Source organism: Passer domesticus, chromosome 7 (assembly GCF_036417665.1).
Source record: "Passer domesticus isolate bPasDom1 chromosome 7, bPasDom1.hap1, whole genome shotgun sequence".
NCBI classification, from domain to species: Eukaryota; Metazoa; Chordata; class Aves; order Passeriformes; family Passeridae; genus Passer; species Passer domesticus.
In genome coordinates this window covers 46,640,407-46,665,498 of record NC_087480.1, presented here as the reverse complement: position 1 = coordinate 46,665,498, position 25,092 = coordinate 46,640,407, and the positions used below count along the sequence as shown (strand labels likewise).

The 25,092-nt window shown below is 36.8% G+C and overlaps 1 protein-coding gene across 11 annotated transcripts in view; it reads right to left on the bottom strand.

Annotated features, from left to right (window-relative positions):
- The window catches only part of ZNF644 (zinc finger protein 644), a 74,705-nt gene that overhangs the window by 13,510 nt on the left and 36,103 nt on the right, over nt 1–25,092 (bottom strand). For 3 of the 11 annotated variants that reach the window (XM_064428320.1, XM_064428318.1, XM_064428319.1), the window contains exons 2-6: nt 16,815–16,870; nt 6,443–6,515; nt 5,977–6,137; nt 2,173–5,198; nt 1,396–2,001 (exon numbers count right to left, since the gene is read on the bottom strand). In XM_064428320.1, the coding sequence (XP_064284390.1) occupies nt 1,396–2,001; nt 2,173–5,198; nt 5,977–6,008 (3,664 nt within the window). In that variant the 5' untranslated portion in view covers nt 6,009–6,137; nt 6,443–6,515; nt 16,815–16,870. Of the gene's footprint in view, nt 1–1,395; nt 2,002–2,172; nt 5,199–5,976; nt 6,138–6,317; nt 6,516–16,814; nt 16,871–19,863; nt 20,010–21,364; nt 21,386–25,092 lie in introns of those variants that run through there. The other 8 variants (XM_064428323.1, XM_064428325.1, XM_064428322.1 and 5 more) reach the window with 7 other exon arrangements.

Genomic DNA, 25,092 nt, shown 5'->3' with positions numbered 1-25,092 from the left:
TTGTTCATTATAACCAAACAGGTTCTACCTAGTATTGAGCAGTAAATATTACACAGAAAGCAAAACACAGTGTCAGGTTTGGCAAGCTATTCCTCTGAGCATTATTTTTCAAATCATTAAACCTGTCAAAGATACACTTCCTTTATTAAGCAATCTCCTGTCTTAAGGGACAACCACAGATGTACAGAAGACATAAAATGTAATTCTTTTCCACTTCTACTATGTCATTTTAGAAAGCCACCCTTCTTAAGAGATTTATTGCCACACTTTTATAGCCCCTAAAAGAACTTCTGAGCACATCAGATTGTTGGGATTTTTTGTTTAAAGAAAGAAAAGAATACAGGTGAAAAAGTACTAGGCACTGCCAGTTTTACTAGCCTGCTCCATAACAAGAAAAGAAACAGCACAAAAAAAGTCAGGGGTATAAAAATAAGATCCTGCTCTCCAGTCTTGAGAATCCTGTAGCACTGGTGGTGTCCAACCAAGAAACCAGTAAATGCAAGCTCTACATACACATTAAAAAGGATGTTGTAAGAGTTCCCCAAGACTAGAAATAATTCTCATGTGACAAGTAAGTTAAAAACATCACCCTAAAAGCCTGCTCTATTAGTATACAGAGTAGCTAGGAAGTTGATTGCAGAATTGTTTCATTAGCACAATTCTCAGTGGAGGGACAATCTAGGTCCTCATTGGTTAGAGGCCGTGCATTGGAAACCTGCTGGCTACAACTGTATGCCAACAAAGCTTGAACCAGCACAGGTTGTCACTCAGGATAGTCAGACCCTAAGCAAGCATGAGTTTCTCACAGCAGACACAATTTGCAACAAACAAGAATTAATCTATGTTGTAAGAGTATGTTTGCCTAAAACCATCAAAATTAGTTGACAGTGATTCACCAATCTGAAGTATTATGCATTTATAATGGTATCAACAGTTCTGTTAGTTTGAGCAAATGCTGCCTTGCACAAACTTTGAAGACTTAAAAGCAGTATTCCTAAACCAGCTGTTTCAATGCCCAAAAACAGGGTTGGCAAGCTCAAACATTTCAGAACTGTTAGTCTACCAAATATGCATGGACACTTCAACTTTTTTACTGCAGGATGTGTCTTCTTCCTTACTGAGGCTCACTTTGTGTCCACTTTCAATGTGCAAGCCCAGTCATAAGCAGAACAGGAACTATACTCAATGGAAAAACCCTTCAGTGCTGCTGAGGGGTTTTCACTTTAGGAAAAACATGTCAGAAAAAATTTGCTGTGCTACCTCTCGCAGTCAAGTGTCCTCTGGAAATGAAACAAGAATTAAATGAACAGAATCCCAAATAAAATACTCTGCACTTGTACATTTTCTATGAATGATATGATTCTTTGGAAATGATGTCAAGAAACACCTTCTTACCTGACTGCATAGTCAAGTCCATTTTTTGTGGCTGATACATCAATGGACTGTCTTCATTTAATGGAAGAACACATTTCTGAACAAACCTCTTTCTTGCAGTTTGATTATGAATCTTTTGAGGGGAAATATCAGGATTCCTTTCTTCTCCTAACCTCTTGTTTTTCAGGAGTTCTATCAGTGTAAGTGACTGATTTCTTTTTTCATCATGTAGCACTGCTTTTGTTTCATCACATTCATTTAGGAAACTCAGCCCTTCTTCCTCCGATGCAGACACAGATATATCTTCAGTCTTTAAGCCGTTATGGTATGCTTCAAGAGGTATAACATTCTGAGATAAAAAGTCATCATTTGCTGCAAATTTCTGAGCAACAAATGGTCTGGGAATAATACGGCGACTGTTCAAAGCCTTTAGAATTTTTTCATACTTCTCTTCATTTTGCATCATCTCATTCAGAACACAGATGGGAGACTTGTGTGCGTCCCACTTGGTTTTGCCAAGCCTCTTCAGGTGTCCTCGCACATGATTAGACAATCCAATTTTAGTATCGAACCAGCCACCACAGAGCTGACATGTATGCTCAGAGGAAGTTTCAGATTTCTCAATCGCTACAAAGAAAATAATTATAATGTTTTTTGACAATTATATACAGTTAAACATGACAACTGCAAATCACAAGAAGAGAGGCTTCACAAGAAGCTAAAGCAAGCCTTGTTCAGTGCTCAGTTAAGTTCCTTTGTCCACCCAACTTTGTACCCAAATAAAAAACCAAATCTTACCTTTTCTAACACGTTTAACTGGAGTCCCTGTTCCAGCTCTTTTAAAATGCTGCATTTTGTCACTTGTTGCTATCTGTTCTGGTGAAACAACGTGACGGGCTTCATAGCTTAGTCCAGCTCTGTGAAGATGTCCTCTGACATGATTGGACAAGCCAACACCTGTTTCAAAGGTTGCTGGACAGTATGGGCACGATTTCTTTTCAAGCGACAAATCAGTCCAGTGGAAAACTGAATTATGCTTTGGCAATGCTGATCCTACATTTTCTAAATTCTGAGGATCATGCAAGTCATGCAAGAAGTTACTACCCTCAGCATCTTCATAATACTCAAAATAAAAGCCATCATTCTGCTCATAACCAAGTGAAGATTTATCACCAGCTTCATTATCTTCCATTTTACCTTTGAATATGGGGAATAGGTTTACATGCTCCTGATTAATATCACTGTAAGATTCATCCTCCACAGACTGTGTAGTGTAATCACATAGTTCAACATTATCCCATGAACTTTCATCCTCCGTTTCATAGCTGTCTTTTTTTTCAGCAGAGTTTAGTTTCTGTAAAACAACAACAGTCATTTTATGCAGAAAATCTGGATAGCAATCCAAATCATCTCCTGTAACAGAGCCTTCCCTCTTGGATTCTTTAACCACTCTCTTTACAGCTACATGCCTATGATCTTTACAGCCTTCTGCCCTTTTGCAATCAAGGCTATTTGAATCCATGACAAAACAATTATTACTTGATGAAGAAAATAAATGTAAAGCATTGACAGATTTGGACTCTTCCTTTTTTAAATGCAAAGGGTAAGAGTCACTAGATTTTTTAATAATCCTGTAGTTTTCATATTTGTGTCTATACAAATAATTACTTTTTTTGGCACTAGCTTTCTGCTTTGCTGCTTGACGAAAACATTTACGTTTTTGGTCAATGCTATTTCTAATAAAAAAGTTCTTGTTTGTAGAATTTAGATTGCACACACTTACAGATGACTGTGAAACGCTTTTCCGAGCCTTCTGTATCCTGTAGGGTCTCTTGTGAAGTTTTGCGAAGTTACTGGATTGTGAAGTAGAGCCAAATGATCTTTTTACATCCTGTTTTAAAGCAGAGTTCTTTGGAAAAGTAGAAGAATGTTTGATCAACTGTTTTGTCCTGCTACGAAAATCTAAAGATTCTTCTATTAAACTGCCTTTTCTTTTCTCTAGTCTAAGATGGCTACCAAAGGGATCAAGGCATGATGCTGAATGCAAATATGCCATGTGTTTTTTTAAAATGCTTCTAGCTGAAGTAGCAAATGGACACAGCTTACACATATACGTAGATGACTTTCTTGAGGATCCTAAATAAGGATCTTTCAAGGATGCCTTTTTCTGACTTTTTCTCTGGGACAAGTCGCTACCAATAATGGAACATTTGACTACTGCTCCATGAGCGATCCCTCGATGGCACTCCAGTTCATTTTCTGTCACAGCCATGAAATTGCATTCCTCACAACAGTAATATCTTTTATCTTTTTCATGGGTCTTTGCATGCTGCACAAACGTTTTGGGACAATTGGTACCAAATACACACTGTGGGCATTGTAACCGTGCACTCCTACCCTCATCCTGAAGCTCTTTCAGCTCACGGATTTCTTCCATCAGTTTCTGCCTTCTTTCCTGGTGGATTATCATATGTTTAAGAAGTGAATTACGATCTCGAAATGTCCTTCCACATTCCCTACATGCATAGGGCCTGGGGACATTGAGATGCCGGAAATGACTGTTCCCATCTAAATGGTACATCATATGCCTATGCAGATGTTTCTTCTCTCTAAAATTCACATTGCACTTTGTACAGGGATAAAATGATGGTTCATCAGTACTGAAAGTAGATGGCGGTTCAGAATCATTCTCTTCACATTTGTTTTTCAAAGTATTGGATAGAAAAGTGCTAGTGTGAACAGGAGAAGTATCTTCTGCACAGTTACTAGTGGGACTATAAATGAGCTGCTGGATACCATCAACAGTTTCCAGCTCTTCATCTGTAGATTCAGGCTTTACTTTACTCAAAGAATATTTCTGTGGCTCTACTATTTGTAGCTCCTCATTCTGCTCTAAGAATTCAACATTTAATAGTTTTGATTTACTAGGAATACAACTGGTATCATCAAAACAGTCTTCGGTATAGCGTGTTATTTTACTAACGTCCATTTTCCTTTTTCGCTTCTTTTCTAGCCCTACCTTACAGTGAATGGGAGACTTCTCTACTGTTTCTTCATTAGTCATAAGAAACTGTATAAACTCTTTCTGTGGATCCCAGCTGGGATCACATCCCGATCTGAAGCCACCTGTACCTGAGGAAATGCTTGTTAATGTATCGACACAATCATCTTTTACTAGTAAATTTTTATCATCCTCACAAACTTCTACTTGGTCTACTAAAGTGCTATCTACACTATTTCCTACTGTTTGCTGTGAATCACAACCAATTGAAGCAGAGGTAGGTAGATTTTTAATGGAATGAGTCAGGTTCTTAGCATGTGCTACATCAGGTAACAAAAATAAAACTTGGTGCTGATTGGATTTCTGTGTTGTACTCTTGGCGGGCTGAAGATCATGAACCACTGTCAAAGTTGAGCAGGAATCTGCAAGATGACCTCCAGGCTGTCCAGTGGTTAATGAAACGCTGCCTTTATTCATAATGGAAGTCTTTGTTGAGGTGGAGTGTGAAACTGGTCCATTAACAGCAGTTCCTCTAGACAACATAAAGTCTTCACTAGAAACAGTAGGAGCACCAGTGTGTATAAATAGAGAAGCCTGGCCTCCACTTAAGGCTTTTTCAGATCTGTCCCTTGATAGCTCCTCAGTCAGAGTCAATGTGTTGTTCTGAAATGACGTGTCACTCTCTTCTGGTTTGGGAATGCCACCTTCTTCCTCAGATACAAAATTATCATCACACAGGATTTCTTCTTCTTTAGCACCAGTGACTTCAGTATTTGTCTCTAAATCACCCATATTGCTGGTCTGTCCATTAAGTATATTTATACTAAAAAACAAACAAGAAAAAATCAGGCAATTGCAGAAATAAATAATGACAACTTTAATTTACAGCTTTTCTTCAGGATCACTCTTCACACTGTAATCTAAAAAGATATTTTGAACTTGTCAAAAATCTACTTTTCATTTAGGATATCCAGAACATTTATAGTGAATCAATGAAGCAATAAAAATATTACAATTTTTTTTTTTGCTGCACTATTAATAACCATACAGCAAACTAGTCACTGCCAAATATCCCATTCAAAGAAGCCTGACATATACACACAAGCAAGATGAGGAAAATTAACTGTCAAAACAAAAGCGAATACATTCTATATGTACATAAATACAAATTATCTTCAGTTGTTCTCCAGAAGTAAAAGTAAGAAGGCTACCTAGATATCTGTTAGCAATTCTGTTTTTTTTTTTTTTAAACATATTTTAGGAAACTAAAACAGTCTTTATGTTTCTCAAGGCAGCACTTTTTTTGAAGTACTTCCATACAACTGACCTGATTCTACATGGAAGCCTGTAGAAGGGAAAAACACAATGAAGCTGATTTTGAGCATCTGATTAGTGACAGAGACACAGCAAAGGATCAAACTCAGTGAGGAAAATAGATGTCTTCCTATTCCCTTCTTAAAAAAGGACTCTCCTCGCTTTAAAACAAATAAATCCCATCTGCTTATAAGGCTATTTTAAATAATAGGCAAATTAATCAACATCTTATCAAAAGTGGGGGAAAAATACTGTAAGAACAAAACATTTCATTAGGATCTACCTACCAGATGAAGTCACCGTGTTGAATCCAGAGCATGACACTAACAATATCTTCCAGTAGAGAGAACTACTGCATGTTAATTCCCCGTGGGTGGCCTTTCTACAAGTGGCTCTTACTCATACATCAAATCATCTATTCAATACTTAGTGAGCACAAAGGAGCTGCCTACACATGAAAATCAACGTGTGACCAAGAGAAATGTAAACTTCAGTCTACCCTGGCATTCAGTTTTTATACAGGTCCTCAGAACAGAGTGAGCATAAGGCATTAAAACATTCATCTAGGAGTCAGGACATCTATATTTTACAGAAATCACATATTTTACCCTTAAAGAATACTACTCACTTTGATTTTTTGTGGGATTTGATTCCAGCAATCACATAGTTTCAGTTACTAATTTGCATTTTGAATGGAACTCAGTTAAAAGGAGTTATTACCTAGATTCTTTGAATTAAGTTGTTATAACTCACAACTAATATCCATGTCTTCCTGCAATGGTCCTTTATCGAAATCCAGGAAGACCACTTTGGACATCCTTTTTTCCTACGGAGAGAAAACAACCTAGTTAAACAACACCAGTTTCATCTTCATACATAATGTTTTAAAATATGTCCAGTATTTTAAACTCAGCAGAATGACAGTTATCCACACAATTCAAACCTAACTACAGCTTCACAGAAATTCTCTTTTATTACATTTGTTTTGTTTCAAATCAGCAAAAGGACAAAACAATTATTTAACCTCTTCTGAGTTTGTAAAAAACAAACCCTAATGTAAGGTAACTTACTTTTGCAGATGAAGTAATTCTATTTGGAGTACAAATACAATGAAAAATTAAGTAATGAAAAAATATTTCCTTTGTTACTCCATCACTGAACCAGTCAATTTAGAAATGCTCACATCAGAGCCATAATAAATGTTTAAAGTGTGTGAAATATTTTATTGTATTATCTATAACATACCTTTACGTAAATGTTCTACTAGACACCCAGTTCCTCACCTTGCCATTTCTTAGATTTTTGCTTTTCTTTGCTGTTTTGAGATGGGTCATTTTTCACTGTAATAACGACTTCCAATAAGATCACATCCAAAGCTATCACCCTAAAATGGTGATAATGCACCACCCAGCAGGAGTCTTTACATCACCTACAGACGTTAGAAATGGGCAGTGCAAACATGCGCTAAGAATCAGTAATGCAGAAGTCCATTAAAAGAAGTGAAGCCTGCAATGATGCACAACAGCTCCAGCAGTTTTACAACTCAAAAATGTAGGCTTCATATAGTATCAGGCAGCAAAGTATAAAACTGGTCAAAAAACCTTGGTAAGAAATTGAGTAAGACAATTTTGCCTGGAAGAAGTGCATTTTCCTTGGTTTACTGCTGCAGAAGCAGACAAAAGCGTGCTCAGTCAATCTGAGAGCCTGTATTAGCTTTTCTCAACAGGAAGCAACGTTGCTAACGAAGTGGTAAATTCAGTGTTAATGAGTGGCTTCACTGTTACCACCTCTGAGGTAAAACCTTCCATGCTCCAAGTTCCACCCATCTGTTCTGGTGTGAGGGGTTCAGGGGAAGAACAGACGCCTCCCATTTAAAGCAGCTTCACTGGTACCCCCGAGCAGCGGGGGGCAGAGGGAGAACACCGCGCTGCCCGGAGACTGCGATCCTCATTATCCGAATGGCTCCTCAACGCTTCCCACAGGTTTACAACGTGAAGACAAAATGATGCTGCTCTACGTACAAAATCATACTGCCAATGAGTATTAGTATTAAAGCTGAAGTTAAGAAAGTGGCTAAGACACCCTGTGGTCACCATGAAACTGAAATTCTCTTCAGAGTTACCAGGTACCTGAGGCATTACCTGACGCAATCTCGTAAGAGACTCCTCTCCATACTGTGCATTATGGAGACTGGCAACCACTCCATACGGGTATGATTACAAGTCTTCTGTGGTAAAACAGGTATCCCCACAGATTTCAGGCTTTGAATCAAGCCTGAAATGCTTACTGTATCACTAATATCACTGCTACATTTTAGTATTTTTCAGCTAATTATCACTTTTATTCTTATCATCATGTGCCATTATTTTTCCAGCTATCAAGTTGGTACACTTCACTATTTTTTGTGCAGGACAACAACAATAAAGTTAACAGTTTTAAAGCGTGGCATTACAGAAAACAGAAAATTTATTTTTAAATTGCAATAATTTAGTCTTGTGATAACATTGAACCAAGATGTAATAATTAATTCAGTTACATTATCTACTCCACATGTCAGAATTTATGCAGTAACAATGACAGGTATAACTAAAGACACAATGCCATGTTTTTTTTGGAAATGTTATCATCTAACTTGTCTCTTGGGAAAAAAAGAAAAATCAATCATTATAACTAAGATGTAACCAAGGCTATGCAATACACTTGGCATGCTTCCATCAGTTTTAAAATTATCTTCTCTATACCATATCAGGAATACAAAACTATTAATTCTTTCAAAATATATAAAAATATTTCAATTTTTAATTTTTCAAATTAAAAACTGAGATCAAACTTTCAATTTGTTGAAAGTACTGTTTATCATATCCACCACCAGGACTATAGTATCTCAACCAGATGGTTGAGGTAATTTTTATTTAAGCATCTAGTGCAATATACCTAGGAGATATATACATGTAAAAATGGTGATGGAAAATGTCTGGAAAAGCCTACACAAGTGTACACAATTCCAGCTCCTACCTTTGAAACACACTTCATCTAAAGACTAGGTCGAATTCAATTATTTAAATTCAATTATTCAGTTCAATTCAACTATTTCAGTTAAGCCTAGAATAACTGCAATGCACTTAACAGTGTTATTCTTGGTTTACATGCTATGCTATTTACTATGCAGAAATTATTTCATATTCAAAAGTAGAAAGAAACCAATTATTTATTCAGCTAAGCCACACTCCACTCTCTATTAACTGATTTAAAATCCACCTAATTTTAAATACTGTTTTTATTTATAAAGTATCAGTTTTAAAAATCATAATGTGTTCTGCAGATATGACTGCCTGTGGCCAGACAGCCTAAGCATTAAAAGTGTAAGGTCAGATCTATCTTCAAGCTGACAGATCATAATTTAAATGCCTTAAGCTAATCTTATTGTCTTAAAAAATCTTGAACATCAGTATTTTTGCAAACTATCAGCACTTGCTATAACACCCTTACTACACTACATCTTGAGGTTACTACAGAAGAAATGAGGTGATAATTGCATATTAACATAATTATTTGGTAATCCCTCCAAGCAGGCTTCCTAGGTCACTCAGTAATTCAGATTAGATGCAACCTTCCTGCCATCAGATCTATGCTGTCCACTTTCTGTTCATTAATAATTCTTTTTGATAAGAATGTACTTAAATCCATTGTTCTATGTACATTTTTAATTGTATTTATTACCCGTAGCTTTATGACCTTTCCAAGTCTGTACTTCATAACTACAACCTTTAGTACGCAGTGGGGTCTCACCAAATGAGGAGCACTGCCTTCATGCAATGCTAGTTCAGTAAAGCTTACACCTCAGTGCAAGCTCAGTGTCATTTCATAGGGATTCACAATAAATTTGAAAGCACACTGGAGCTGAAAAATTAAGACAGAAGAATTTGGCTGAGTTTGTAAAAAGCATGAAGTGCCTTTATGCATTCTGGTATCAAGTTTCTCACTAAATTCATAAATATGAGCCAATGAGCTAAAATCACAGAGCAACTATTAAGCAGCACAAAAACTTAGAAGCCATCTCCTAAATGGTTTGAACTTAATCAGCCTAGTTAAAGAAACTGAAGAAATACAGTGTATTTCAGCAGTGCTGTAACAAAGGCAAAAACGTACTTGTCCTGTGCTAAATAACTCCTCATAAGTCAAGCTCTTTAAGCAGATATGTGAATAAGCAGGACACTCAAGGTATTGTTCAAATATCCAAGACATAGGAAAGGTGCTTCAGGTTTGCACTGCTCCCATTTAGATATTTCTTTAAGACTTCATTATGTAAATAGAGAAAACTAACAAAACCTTCCATTTTTCCACAAGCGCTCCTGTACTAAAGCTTTCTCAAGTGACACTGCATTAAAGGTGATGGAACCAAAATCACAGATTTTTAGGCAACAAACAGAAGACCAGAGAGAGTTTAAGTACATCATGATACAAGACTAAAAAGGCATCTCCTTCCATTTTGCCCCATCAGTCTTTGCTTTAAAACCTTAATCATGGCAAACATCACGCACAGAACTTCCATGAAAAGAGAAATTTTTAAGAACCTCTGGAACATAAAGGTTTGTACAGAGTAATAGAGGAACTGGTAGTGTACCAGCACAAACCAGACACATCTTGAGAAAAAAAGAACAACCTTAGAATTCAGCTGCACAATATTTTTGCCTCCTCCATACAGTAATGCACAGAGTTTATGCCTCTGGAGCTTTGGGCGTTATCTAGAAATATTAATGGCCCAAATCAATAAAATCACGATACTTTGATCATTAGAAGAATACCTATTATTTGTTTTCCAGTTTATTTAAAAAAAACCCAAAACTACCCCACTCCACCCTTCAGATGGAAATAAAACCACAAAGCCTGATAACTAGAGGTGAGTCAGTGACTCACCTTGCCTTCCCTCAGCTTCTATTTGTGTTTGCAAATTAAGCTGTTGAAAATACATTTCCTTCTGCACAGCAGAAACACTATTTGTAGACTGCCTTACTTAGCTTTGAAATCTACAAATGAACACTTCTGCATTTTTTTAAACTTCTGTAGTGAAGAGACAAAATACTGTCAGAAAGTTCACTGAGTTGTCAAATATCTGTGGAAAAAGGTGACCATAGAGAAGTTCTCAGTTATAGAGCAGACATGACAAAAGCAGCTCGTCTTCTCATTAAGATTATAACTGGGAAGATCAAACTCAAAGCACACTTTTTCAGAAAGTTATCTTCCCTAAACTTAGTTCCTAATGCAACAATGTCTTCAAAAGCTCTCTGTCAGAAACAGTAAGTAAACTAAAAATCCCTCAAAAATATCAAAATTTCAGAAACTTGATTTCTAGTCTAAAACATCTAAGAATGATATGTTAACATCTCATGTGAAAGGAAACTGAACAAATCTTAACAACAACCATCATACAATTAGAAATCACAAAATAGAATTCCATTATTGCCACCATCCACTCTTAATCTTACTCCTCTAGTATTGATTTGCTTGGGGAAATAACCAGTTTGTCACAATGGGGGGCATCATGCTAAAATTCAATACTGAAATCAATAATAATAAATGACAGTACAATTTAAGTGTGACAAGAACCACATGTATCACTATAGAAAATTCTTCTATGGCTTTAACTGCTCATGCAGCAGTTTAAGACAGTTTCATGGGCAGGTGCTTTTCAAAAGGAACTAGGTATTTCTAAAAGATGACTAGCCAGAACACAAAACCAAGATGTTGAATCTGGTAACTTAAGAATAGTCACACACTGTCTGGCAACTCCACAGCCTTTGTAACTCCTGCCCAGAATTCCACAGCCCTGTTCACAGACGACAGCCAGGTACTTGTCTTCATGTTCCTGCAGCTCTCTAGTTTGGATTTTTAGTAGTGCAGTGTAGTTTGAATTGTACTGCCGTGAGCTCTACTAGAGATGAGAACTACAATCAAATATTGAATTGTCCTAAATGTAGACACACATGGTAATGACTAGCAGTATTCTAATATAGACACAGAAGTATTAAAAATACAGAGTTAATGCTCTCTGAAAACACGCACTATTTCTCTTCTAAACTTCTCCAATATAGTTATGAAAGTATTTTTAAAATGGTTTCCAATTACCAACTTTGAATTTATCATTCTGATAGCTGAAGAAAATTACACAAAAATTATTAGGGATACGATAAAAGCATGTTCTCTCTATCCCAAGTTATGTAGAATATATTGACAACAAATTTAATGTCTATAACTATAATTTAATGCTCTTCTCCCTTCTACCTCTCTTCCAGGGATCCTCTTTTCCAGAGTTCTCTCACTAAATCAAATAATATTATCACTGAGTACTATTATCACACTCAAATTTATAAACACACATTTCCCAAGTCCCACCTCATTTTCTAGTAGTATTTCTAATATTTTAGATTTTACACAGGATGAATCCCTCTTCTTCACTATCATATACTTAAATACCTCCCTGATGTGCCACACCTCAAGAGAGGCTTCTCAGTGTCAGCTCTTCAGGCAATACAGTAAAAGTATTTCCTCCCTACAGAACCCACTGCCACCAGCAATGTTCCTCTCCAGTCACACTGAGACATTTAATAGAGAGACCATGTTTAGGAAAGTATCTGCACTCTCCCAGACTTTAAGATCACCACTACAGTCCTTACATGGGGCATTATCCTAAAATTAAAGAACCTGCTGACCACTGCAGAAGATTCTGGCTAGTAGAGAAGTATTTTGAACATGGCACCATACACTGTCAAATTACTGTGCTATTCATTGGAATTACACTTTTCTATGCAGCAAAGCCAGTTTAAATAATTGCTGCCTACTTCCACTCTCCCAGGTTCCTTCCTTCACACTTCATCAACCATTTCATGATCCAGTTTTAAAGGCTGGATCCTTAAAGGGACCCAAAGACCGCTGAATTGGCAGTCGAGAGGTGACAGCTATGGGTAAGGGCACAAACTTTTACTAGCTTTGTTGACAGAAAAATCCACTGGGGAATCTTTTCTCAAAATCTACATTAATAAATAAAAAAGTAAAAATGTAGAGAACATTTCATAAGGCAAAAAAGAAGCTTTGACAGTCGTCTATTAAACTGCAGAATGCAGCACTATAAAGAATTCTATCATGAAGCAAATTTTATGTTCTAAAATTACTTGAACTAAACTACTCAACTGAAGCAAAATGCTAGAAGTAAATGCTAAAATAATTCAACTGGGGAACATTAAATACATCTTCTGAGAATACTATTAAACCCAAGCAATACTCTTAAACTGCGAATTAGACATGACAGCTAGATTTTCCATAGAGACATACAAATGCAAATCCTTCCAGTGGGTTAAATAAAAAGTATTTTCATTTCTAAAATACATAACTAACTTTCAGAAATTTAAAAACTAATCTACTCCTCCTTAACCTATAGTTTTACAGGATCAGCCACCGTATCTGCTCAGACAAGTCCTTTTGAAGCCAGGTACTGCCACCAAGTGGTGGTGAAATTTGGATTTGCAAATCCAATTATTCCCCATGTGTAGAGCATACAGAACTGAAAAACATTCCCGCAGCTGCCAAATATGAGCAACGCTCTGCTAATACAAGACATTTAAAAATTAATCAAAGCAGAGTCCTGATATCAAAATCTAAACCCGATCTTCAATGTAAAAGAAAGGTTTTTCCAACAATTCAGTCCTTTTGTTCAGACACCACTCGTAAGCAGTTGGGTAAAGAAACCTTTTTTCCAATACAAATCCAATATATACCAATAAAACAATTAGGTGATTTATATAACTTAATGCAAATTCCCAACTATATCACCAGAGAGGTCTTATTTCCTGCATGACTGCAGGAAAAAGAGAATTTTGTACTGGACATAAAAGACCTCTTAAGGTATAAATATCCAGCTTGTTTTCTGGATAAGCTACCCACTCAATCTACATTCATTGGTATGTAAAGATCACAATCAGACTGAAAGGAATTTTTAGAAATCAGATATATTTTACTATTACAGGAATATTTCACAAATTAATTAAACAATATTATTGGCTACCTGCATGAACTAGTTGTGAAGTGTCAACTTTCTTAAAGATGATATTAAGAATACTTTAACCCAATTAACACATCTTTCAACTTCAGAACAATTCTACCTTATTTATTGTTATATTGAATAAAAGTTGTCATTCTTTTTATCCAGCATGACCTGAAACACATCTAGCAGTTTCTCATGATTTTTGCTTTTTTGGCTGATAACCACTTGCTGTACAAACGTTAATGTAATCACAAATGTTCAGACTATACCTCCTGCTAATGTAAACAGATTTTTCAACTTTTAAAGCATGGCATCTTTCCCAATTATAAAAACACTAGCTGAAACAAACACTCTGCTTTTACTAATTTAATTCAGAACTTTAGAGTAATAAACACATTAATGATATTCACTCCTCCTTATCAACAAACTGGCTCTCATCCTACATTCTCCAATTCATCCAATTCTCCTGTGGAGTTCAGAATTGCGGTCTGTAAATCAGAAATTTTAAGAACAAATACTATGGTTACCCCAATAAAGTACATTCACTGTTTGTAAACAGTATCTTATACCTGTGTGTTTTTAACTAGTAACAGATTTCTTTATTTATTTACAGAAGTCAGGATATGGTATGTTTTATATTCGCCTTAGGAATGTCAATGATTTGAAATTGTAAGAACAAAACTTCAAAGCCCTTACAAAACAAACCAAAAAAAAAAAAACCCTCAAAAGTCATGGAAAGCACACTAGCAGAGGCATCAGGAAATGCATTATGGTCAAGTGTACAAGAAAAATGCTTGACAAATAACTAAATCACATTTTCAGGTATTGCTTTAAAAGACGTAAGCTTACACAAAAAGGCAAGTCTGCACTGAGCTCTGAGAGTGAAAATTTCTGTTTAGAAGTCTCTGAGATGCTGCAGCTACCACACTCATGAGTGAAGACTGAAGACAGAGGCAGCTAGGAAATGCAGGTTGTTCTTGAAAATAAACTCTTTCAGTCATCCCTGCTGCCCCTCTCTGAACCTTCTTCAGCTCTTCTATGTTGTTTTTCAGTCACCTGACTAGAAGAAGCAATACACGTTGCAATGCAATGCAGCCATGGTACGCCACAAATTCACAGAACTGGATCTGGGTTTTGTTCTGCTCCCTAAGAAAGCACAATAATTTCATTGATTTATTGACTATTCAGTTGTCATTTTTACTGAACTCTGGGAACCTCAAGGTCTCCTCCAAGCAACAGCAATACTGATCAAACATCATCACACAGTTTCCACTTATTCTTTTACATGTTTTTCCGTCCTCTTGCTGTGAATGCAATCCTACAGGCATTCTCCTCAGAGACCAGCTTTTTCCTACTAAATATAGATAACTACCATAAAGATGAACGGTCTTCAGAGTTTCATTCAGAAGACTTCATGCTCAAAACTGCACTCAGTTATTTACACATCAGACTTTTCAACTAATCTTCTGTATTTAAATGAGTAATTAGATAACCATACAAATTAAAAAGAAACAGCATAAATGGCAAGCTTTAAGTACTGAAAGCATTAGAAGGCACAAGGAACAGTTTACTGAATTGAATTTTATTGAATTTTACTGTCAATTCAAGTCCCTTTTCTAGCCATAATTCTTGTTTTACACTCAGATGAAGTATTTCCTTTTGTAGAGTTAAATTCCTTTCTTTTCTCAAAGCAGCACATTTCAGAAACCAGCAAAGTCAGGCTAAGGCAGTAAACATCTTCTACACATAAGTATATGCATAACACAGCAGTAGAGTTTATTTTTAATCGTTCATAGTTCAGAAGACAATTCATAATCAAAGTCCTGAATCAGTTATACATTATACAAAAGATCAACGCTCAATAGAAGAGTTATTTTAAATTCCCCACAAAGCACTCTTCTATAATAAGTATTTTAAAGTTGACAGCAACAGCTCTGAAGAAGTCTTAGTGGAACAGAAGATATGAACAAAGCAGTCCATGTCTATTTTAATATGTACATACTACAATTTCCAGGCAATATTAAGTCTACATAATAATTGGAGCTTGGAATTAAGGAACAAACTCATTTAAGCAAATGGGATCTCACCTCTCACCTATTCAAAATATCAAGTCATAGCAAGCAGCTACATTCTGAGATGGCACATAAGTCAAACAGCAAGCAGGATACTTGAGGAGACAGCTTTGGTTTGTTACACAGATCTCTGTAGTTGAGTCCATCATGCCATGTCTCCAAAGTAGAGAACTTACTGAACTGTGGGGCCTTACCTAAAGATTCTCTTGAAAGACTCAAGCTAAAACAGATTAAAGCTCATTGTCATATGTTTCAGATAATTATATGGAGACAAGATTAAATTTTACAGTTCAAATTATCCCTGAAGTAGCAAGTAAATGGAAGAGAAAAAGATAAGCTTCTTAATTCTTTTTCTCAAAATAACAGCGAAAGGGATGGGGGGAAGGAGGAAAATGCCAGTTACAGGAAATTTTTCCTAGATGGACACTTTGCAATTGCAAATGGACACTTAAGTTCTACCAGCAGTAAATCTCCATAGCCTTTGTCTTTCAAATAGCTTGCAAATGGGCTCCTAAAGACGGGAAGAGGGGAGAAAATTCCAACAGAATTTCATTGTTTAAAACTTGAAATGCTATTCTGATAGTTGGTCAAATTTCCCACGCAGTTATTTATTAATATAAAGTGCAAGTTTAACATGCTGCTTTTACAGTGCAAAGTACACTTTCAGTACTTTGAAACCAGGTGGATGTAGATGTAGAGAACAAAATTATTTAAAGTGCTCATAATTTTGTCTCTCAACAACTAGCAGAACACCATGATAGCTTTTAAACTACAATAATTTATGGAAGAAAAACATTATTATCATCATAATATTAAATAACGGGGAAAATATCTTTTGTTCCTCTTCTGGTTTTGTAGAAGTAACACTGCACCATTACAGTACATACACATACATTATAGTAATCAAGACACAAATTCCAAGAAAATTTTCACTTATCATTTTTCTGCAGGTTTAGCAGTATATGCAAATGGCATTTTTTGGGAAAAAACCCACCAACACAAAACTCCTACTCACCTTTGCTTGTTTTATTTACATTACGCTGTAAGATCCACTTCCACATTAACACAAACCTGCAAAATAAAACAAGAACTTACTGTACAACTGTCATTGTTTTCTCCTTGTGTCCCAGACTATGAGACAAGACTAGAAAAGCAGGGAGGTAAGAAATCCCCAGCCATAAAAGTATTCTATCTTTTTGATCTCAGGGTAAAAGTATCAACATGTCAGTGGTCTTCTCTCAAACACGTGTAATTTCCAAATAATACAGTTATTGGCATTTTAATTTTAAAAATCTACCAAGAAGTTGTATCAAATATACACATGCTATTACATTAAGTGGGCAGAACAGGGAGAAAGTAAGTTGCATGGGAAAAAAAAGCTCTGCATTTGCTGCTAGTGCCTTCAGAGTCAGCTATCTCAAGGTCCCTGAACAAGGAATGATGCAGAGAAAGGAAATTGTTACAAATGAACGCTTAAAAAAAAAATCTTTTTAGCAAAAATTATCAACATATCTGAGATAAGTGTTGGAGGACTTGAAGCCTGGGCCTTTCAAATTTCTCATCTTTTTTAAGGCAAAGTTGTGTTTATGATTCTAAGGTTAGCTGGCCCACTTAAAAATGATAATTTATTTGTCTGTATGAAAGCTGATCAATGTCAGATGAACTTGTTTTGCTCACGTATCTTTAGAACCAACTATACAAGGTCATTTTTCACTTCCTATTTGGAAATTCTGAAGAGACTCCAAAAGCAACTGAAGCTGCACAAAAGCAAGAATGGATTTGGGTATGGTATCTCTACAGAACTGAGTCTACTAATGAAGACACAACTACCTGCATAGAGTTTTACAAAAAGGGTAGGTTTTTCTTATCTAGACTAAATGTTTAGGCATCATCAGAACTGACTCTGAATGAAATAACTATCATCACACACCGTCCATATCTCATTTTATTCACACACAGCTTTTTGATTCAGAGTTCCCCAGTCAAGCTGCAACTGTCTCAAAGCCCCTTGCCTAAATTACAAAGACAGAAAATAAGGGAAGACAGACCTTTCAAAAAAGCCTGACTGGATAACATAAAGCAACAGAAGATAAGCATTTGAGCTCCTTTTCCTAGCCCCAGGATTGTGTCCCAAGCATCATATTAAACTGTAGCTTTATGCATGAATGCTACTCAATATACATACTCATTTCTCAAGTAAGATTTATTACAGGAAAAAAATATAATTCTTAGGTCAGATTTTAAAGTAATATTCATTTACCTAGAGAAGCAGAAGTGTTACTTTCAAACAGCAGTGGAGCTCTACTGTATGTTACAGTAAGTTAACGTAAAATTAGTTATATTCCCACAAAAATAACAGCCTCCATTTACAAAGAGCCAAACCTCCTTCCATAAAATGAGAAAGAAAGTCAAATGGTCATGGCTTTACACGATCAAACATGATGATGAGCACTAAACCAAACATCTCAGAAAGCTTGTGCACTTTGGCTGGGGAGTGACAACCCCAATCTAACACTTCCTTAATTAAGAACCACAATGACTCTGCCCCCGTGCAAAATGGCCTCAACACCTACATCTTCTAAACTTTGCAATGAACTAAACATTAGCAATAACTGCTCTCCACACAGATTTCATGGCTTGTGACTCAAGTGCAGACAGAATCTTCCAAAGGATTGAACCCAGACAGCTGCAGATCACTGGGGTGATACAGCAGCAGTGTCATACCACCCACCACTCTCTGTAACAGCCCTTCCACAGGAACACTTTACTTTGGATCCATCAACTGACTTAGTGAAGGGTAAGACTGCCCATTTTATGTGACCAATTTATCTAGAGGACGTGTACTTGAACGTGCACTTTGCAGAAAACTTAGATGCAAGTAGTCTTGCATTTCAGTATTCTTTGGATCACAGGGAGCTCAAACAAACCATGCTGGGGATAAATCTGGGATTATTCTACATCTTGCACAGAGGGAAAGAGAAGGGAAAAGAGAAGATGGGCCATTGTCCAGCTGAAGGTGACAAGTTTCACAAAGAGATCACCAGCAAGTAAACTGCTGAAGGACAAAAGGGCTGGTCACTGCAGCCCTGCACCAACTTCAAAGGGCCCTACAGAATTAACCCCCCTTTCTGGAATTTCAAACCCTCTGATATACAAAGCTCCACCCAATGGGAGACAGTACCTGCAGTGTCATGCAAACATCTTCATGAAGACAACACAATCCACAGGACACCAGATCTTAGCCCAAACCATTGACAGCATTGAGATTGTTTAAAGCCACCCAGCTACAGTGCTCAGCCAGCATTCACATCTCCTCTCAAAGGTCTTTCTGCTGTCAAGTAAGATTTCTCTCACTCCACTACAAACTCTAACACCTACTATTAATTTCAAGGGTGATGACATTTGAAATAACTGAGCGCCTGACATTCTTTACCAGCAGATTCGAGAAAGGTAGTTCTCCAAAAATCTCCTTAGGAAAAGGCAAAGATTTCAACATCATAAATGCTTTTGCTTCAATTTGCCTGTCTTAATTCTCATTATCAGGAAAGGAAGTGGGAATTAAAGTCACTCTCCCATACCAGGTAATAAAAGAGGGCATGAAAAGGGTGACAGAACTGAGTAAGAAATGTAGTTACACAGCATTCACCCAAAGACCTCGATATTCTAAGAGTGAGAAGGGGGACCACAGCAGGGAAAAAGGACTGCTGTAAAATGGTCAAGATTCTGATAAGCAGCTTCCTGTTCTGATCTGGGCAGTGAACAGGAAGTGGAAGAAAACCGAAATGGTAGAGATGAAAGAGATCACAAATGCACCCCCAGTGATACTAACCAAAAATAGATGGACTGAAAATCTTGCTATAATGAAGCATCTCCTAACAGCACATCCCCTCCCTCTCTGAGGAAAAAGTTTAAGGAACATTGGAATGCAAAGGTGTACAATGACAGAGTTTGTTGTAATCATAACAAGAGTTTTGACCCACTTGTTTACTATGCAGCCCTTATTTCATAACTGATCTGCATTGTAACTGACATTTCCACATCCATCTGCGAAAAGACACCCTCACCTTTAACCACCACCTTCTCCTGGAATGACTGCAGCTAGGAATGTAATTCACATGGAAGCTTCTTAGGTGGTTTATTCCACGGGTTTTGTTTTGCTGTGTGTTGCTGTTTAACACAAAACCAGTTTTGCCTCTATAGCTGATTATGCCTGTGTGGGAAGAAATAAAGGGGAAGAAACAAAGACTAGAACAACTATACTATAAAAACTACTTTTGTTGATATGAACTGTGGCTAAACAGTCAATTCCACCAGCTTGACTACACAGAGCAAAAAGTCTTGCAACTGTAGACTTGATTTAATGGCTTAGAAAATTTGATTAGTTAGTCCAGAGTGGCAGCTACATTTATTAGGCTATGACCATCCCAGTATTAAATTCAAATGCAGGGTGTGGGGTGTGGAATAAATTTCATTCTAATATCTGCTGCAGCTCTGGAAAAAAAATCTGTACTCTTACAAAAATCTAAGAATCCTAAATATCAACGCAGGAAAAAACTGCCACTAGAAAGCAGAGATTATTAAGAAAAGGCTATTACAAGAAAGCCAGAAGTTCCTGCCAAAATTGTACACGCAGTATCAGGGATAAAGCAATTTCAGACGACTGAAAAGGCAAAAACTTAGCTGATGAGAGTCCTACATCAACTGATACAGCTGAAAAGCTCTTTAAATACAAGCCTATACTGCTCTTTTCCAAACAAGTAGTCAGCAATGACCTTGTCTGTACAAAATGTAGTTTCCTGCTTTCTATTTGCAGAAGGATCTTTGATTGTCTTTGATTTCTATTTAAAAAGTATAAAAACAACTTAATCTACATTCAGTAGCCACAAATATCTAGAACTAACAGCCAGTGTAGATTAAATAATCATTTGAATTTAAACATGAGGTTTTTCTAAAACCACAAAATTAATCCCTTTCAAGACTTTGTAGAACCTCTGAATCTGTGCTATTCCAACTGTAGTTTCACCAACTGAATTACATATGCCACAATCCCATTTACCAAAATTAAATTTGTAAAGAAAAAAAATAATAATCATTCTTCTTGAAATAGTTAATGAAGAGCAATACTTAAGAACAGGCACTATACTAGAGTCTGAATTACTCAGAAGCCAAATTAAGCAAAAGTTTAACACTTTATAACATGAAGAGACAAAATTTAAGTCATTACTGGAGATGTTCCTGACTTCAAAGAATCTGCAGTGAGTGAACAAAAGCAAGCAAGAAACTGCAAGAGAGAAGACTGCCTCTTGCATTTTGAATCTCCTGCTACATTTTGAGTTATCTGAAAAACAGTTCAAAGAACTTACAGTTCTTCCTTTGTCTGTTCATCACAGTAAAAGCCACACGCACAGTTCCCAAAGCTGTGGTAGGGCTTTCACGTGGAAATGTTGAAATCTCTTATTTTTCTACTCATAGAAAGTTTTGCTTTTTGACAACACTCCATATGGGACAGTGAAGCACTTCAAGGAAACGTGTGACAGCATAGGAAATGAACACAACTGATCATACCTCAGAGTGGGAAGCTGTTTCAGTCCAAACAAGATTACAAGTAGTTGAATGCAACATTAATAGGAATATCACAGTAGGGAAAAAGTAGTCTCATAGAGTAGCTTGAATGGAAAAAAAGGAACCTCTGTTTATATCATCAATTAGGTCAAATGAGAGATTTAATTATTATTTCAAAAATGTGCATACCATAAAGAAAAATAAATTGAAAAGTCATCACAGCAAAAAGTATTCTAGGTAGGAAGGAGTTTGGACTACCAAAACATATTGGCTGAAAAAGCTACTTTTCCTCTCTATCAGTAAAGAGATCAGATGCAAACATTCAAAGATGTACACAACAGACACACAATAAAGATGCAAAGATGTCTACAGAGAAGCAAGGGGAAACAAACAGTTTGAGAGCTACTGACTTTGAGCATACATTATCCAGTAAGCAAATACGTAACAATGAGCACACAAATGAAAGCATCATAAAAGCACTAAACTGAAGCATCAGTTTGAAGATGGAAGTTCTGAAAACATTTAGAATTTTAAGAGCTTAAGAGAAAATACTACCATGATGTTTCTAAAGGTTACTTATCAATGCAGTTCCTCCCCTCAGCTAAGATGGGCACAAGTTTTCCTGCTAAATTGAATGGCATTCTTCACAATGAGATTTACCATAAGCAATAAGCTACAGGGAAATAATTCACTGTCTTCATAATTTCTCTGCCTGTTTAAACTACAGATCAATCTACCACTTGCATAATAAACATCCATACATTTTCAGTTACCCTTCAGCCTATTCATTTTTGACAACATGAACTGGTTTTTCATTTACTGCACTTAGGTACTTTAAATATAACAGCTTTTCTTAAACAGGGAAAGCTTAAAGTCCAGAATGACATAATCTCTCCATTCCACTCCAAACTGCTAATGGCACTGTACACATCCTTGGCATCATCCTGGACTCTGAACAGGCTTCTGTTCATTATGCTGGCAGCAAAATCCCATCAGTACATTACCTGTACAGGAACTGCCTCCACCCTTCCAGTTACACACTCACTCTGTGCCCAGTAATATATATATATATTACTTCACCATACATCATCATGTAAGCTTTACACAGAGCACCTCAAAATGCAGTGACATACCCTAGGACTATAAGCATTGCAAAACAGGATTCCAGAAAATATTTACACTAAATCTTCCCAACCTCGTAAGAAATTGGATTATGGCTCCTTAAAAAATTTCAGCCTAAGTTTGCACCTCCCATTTCTCAGCTGAAAAGTAATTGAAAATGCAAACCAGGAAAGTCTGATCTCTGAAGTGCTTTCTAAGGACCCAACAGCCTTAAGCAAAAAACATGAATTTTGTGTCTTAAACAAAAAAAGCAAGCTTTTAGAAACATCTGAGGCCACCTCTTATATTTCAAGGTTTGTTTTTAAAATACTGAACTGTACAGTGATGTTACACATTCATAGTCTTGTCCTCTCCTTTCTCCAGAACTTTAATAAAAACATGGAGTTTTTATTAAAATTAAGCATAAGTTTAAGCGAAGATTGTGACCATCAAATTAGTGCATCCCCTTCAGTGTACCACTAAGCAACACCATTCTACAGTTCAAATATCTGTCTTCACATACTACGAATTTTTCTACAACTTCCAAGTTATATTTTATGCATATTTGGCACACATGACTTGAAACAGTTTATCAGCCACACCTCTTACTGAATGAATCCTGTGCCTTTTCAGTCAAAGAAGTCCAAGAGAGAACCAAAACCCCAAAAGATGAAAAAAGTACAGAAAAATGGGATCTTCTCTAGGTATAAAACACATCTCACATATGGGACTTTGAAGAAGATGAGACAGTTTACTGTCAGACCATACCTGTCCTCAATCTGCCACCTGTGGAATCCTGATAGAGACAAATTATTGTTCACACATTCACTGAACTTGACCTACCCTCCCTGATGTAATGCATAAAATAACTCTGAAATTCCTCAATGTAACTGCAACCTATTAATCTAAAACCTGCAAGAAGTTTACGACACAATGCACACACATCCTTATCAAAGTACAATACAGTTTCCTTAGTAGATTCCACTCTATAACCTGACCCTTATTTATGTATCTTGAACCTTATTTATAGATCTTCAAACAGAATTTAGGTTGGGCATATTTATTTAAAACTTTAAAAAAAAAAAGCTTTGCTCCATGCAGAAAAACCACTCAGGGGTTAATTTTAGAAAGCCAGAATTGTGTTACCATATACATATTTTGTGAAATAGTATCTTTTTACTGCTTTTTTCCCCTGCAAGTGTTTCATAAGGACATTATGTTTATTATTGAAATTTAAAACCATTAAGCAATTTTTTAGTGTAGAAAAGGCAGTAATGAGGTTTTAAAAGATATTTACTAGAAATTAGTTTCTCCACTAAGCACTGTCATTCTAAAACAAGAATGCCTGATGACATCCATTATATCTAAATGGATTAAAATATCTGTTCCCTTTAATGACATCTTTACTTCAAGGCAGTATCTCACACAACATTTCTAACAGTAGTTAAAGCAGCACGTTAATAATCACGCCATGTTCTTACTGTAGCAACAATAATTTCTGGTAGCCATTTTCTTTGCAGCTTTAACACTGTTTAAAGCCAGCAGTCCCTCCTGCAACCTCTGTAGAAACCCAGAGCAGTAACTGCTCTGCGGTCTGCCCCGGCTGCACTCCTGAGCCGCCTCCCTCCGCAGCGGCTCCAGTCCCGTGTGCTCCCCCAGCAGCATTCCCTAGCGCTGCGCTCCACCAATTTCAGTTTACACTAATGGAAACACACCAGCCTGACAGTTCCCTTTTTACAAAACCCCAAAGGACCCAACCCCCACATTCAGGAGACTGAGCAGTTTGCTACCAAAGGCTCCTTGAAGGGAGGGCGGCGCTGCAGTTCACGATTTCCACCTGCAGGCTGAGGACACACGGCCCAGCGCAGGGGCCCCGGGCCGCGGGCAGCGCCTCGCTCAGCGCAGCCACCCAGCCTCGCAGCTCACAGCTGACCGCACCAAAGCCAGCGCCGGAGCCAAAAACAATTTCTCAACAGACTTATTATGAGTATTTCTGAATTTTCTGCACTGTAAGGCATTCATTTCCAAGTCTTCTCCGTGTTTCTGAAGTTTTAAAAATGACAAAACTTGAAACACTGTCTTGAATTAAGACTGCAATGCAGATTTCAAAAAAACGTTGAGCCTAAAATCTTACAGCTCAAAATTAGTGATAAATTATTATTTTCTTCTTTCCTTAAAAAAAAAAAAAAGAAAATATATATCCCCTTCTTGCAATCATGACAGCTTGAAAAAAAGCAGCAGAGAACAGAAAGTGAATTACATAAACATCTGTAACAGCAATGGCAGGAAACAGTGAACTGGTATTAGCACATAAGTACCCCCTACAAAACAGGATCCTAAGCCCAAATTCAGTTCCTCACAAGTTTGTTCCAGTTGAAAGGGTAGCTATGCTGGGATCACGAGCTCTAATGCCTGTGTTGTCTGTCTAGACAGCACTTCTGACATTTCCTGACCATAGCAGGAAAGGGAATCTCCTGTTCCTAGCCTCAGAGGAAGTCTATTTTCTGTGCCCATGAAAAAGTAAAATCTAACAATAATTTCCTAGAGATTTCATGCACACTTTTCATAAGTATTTCCAACGCTTCACTCATTAAGTGCTAAGAAATATCTCATTAAGGGCTTACACTTAA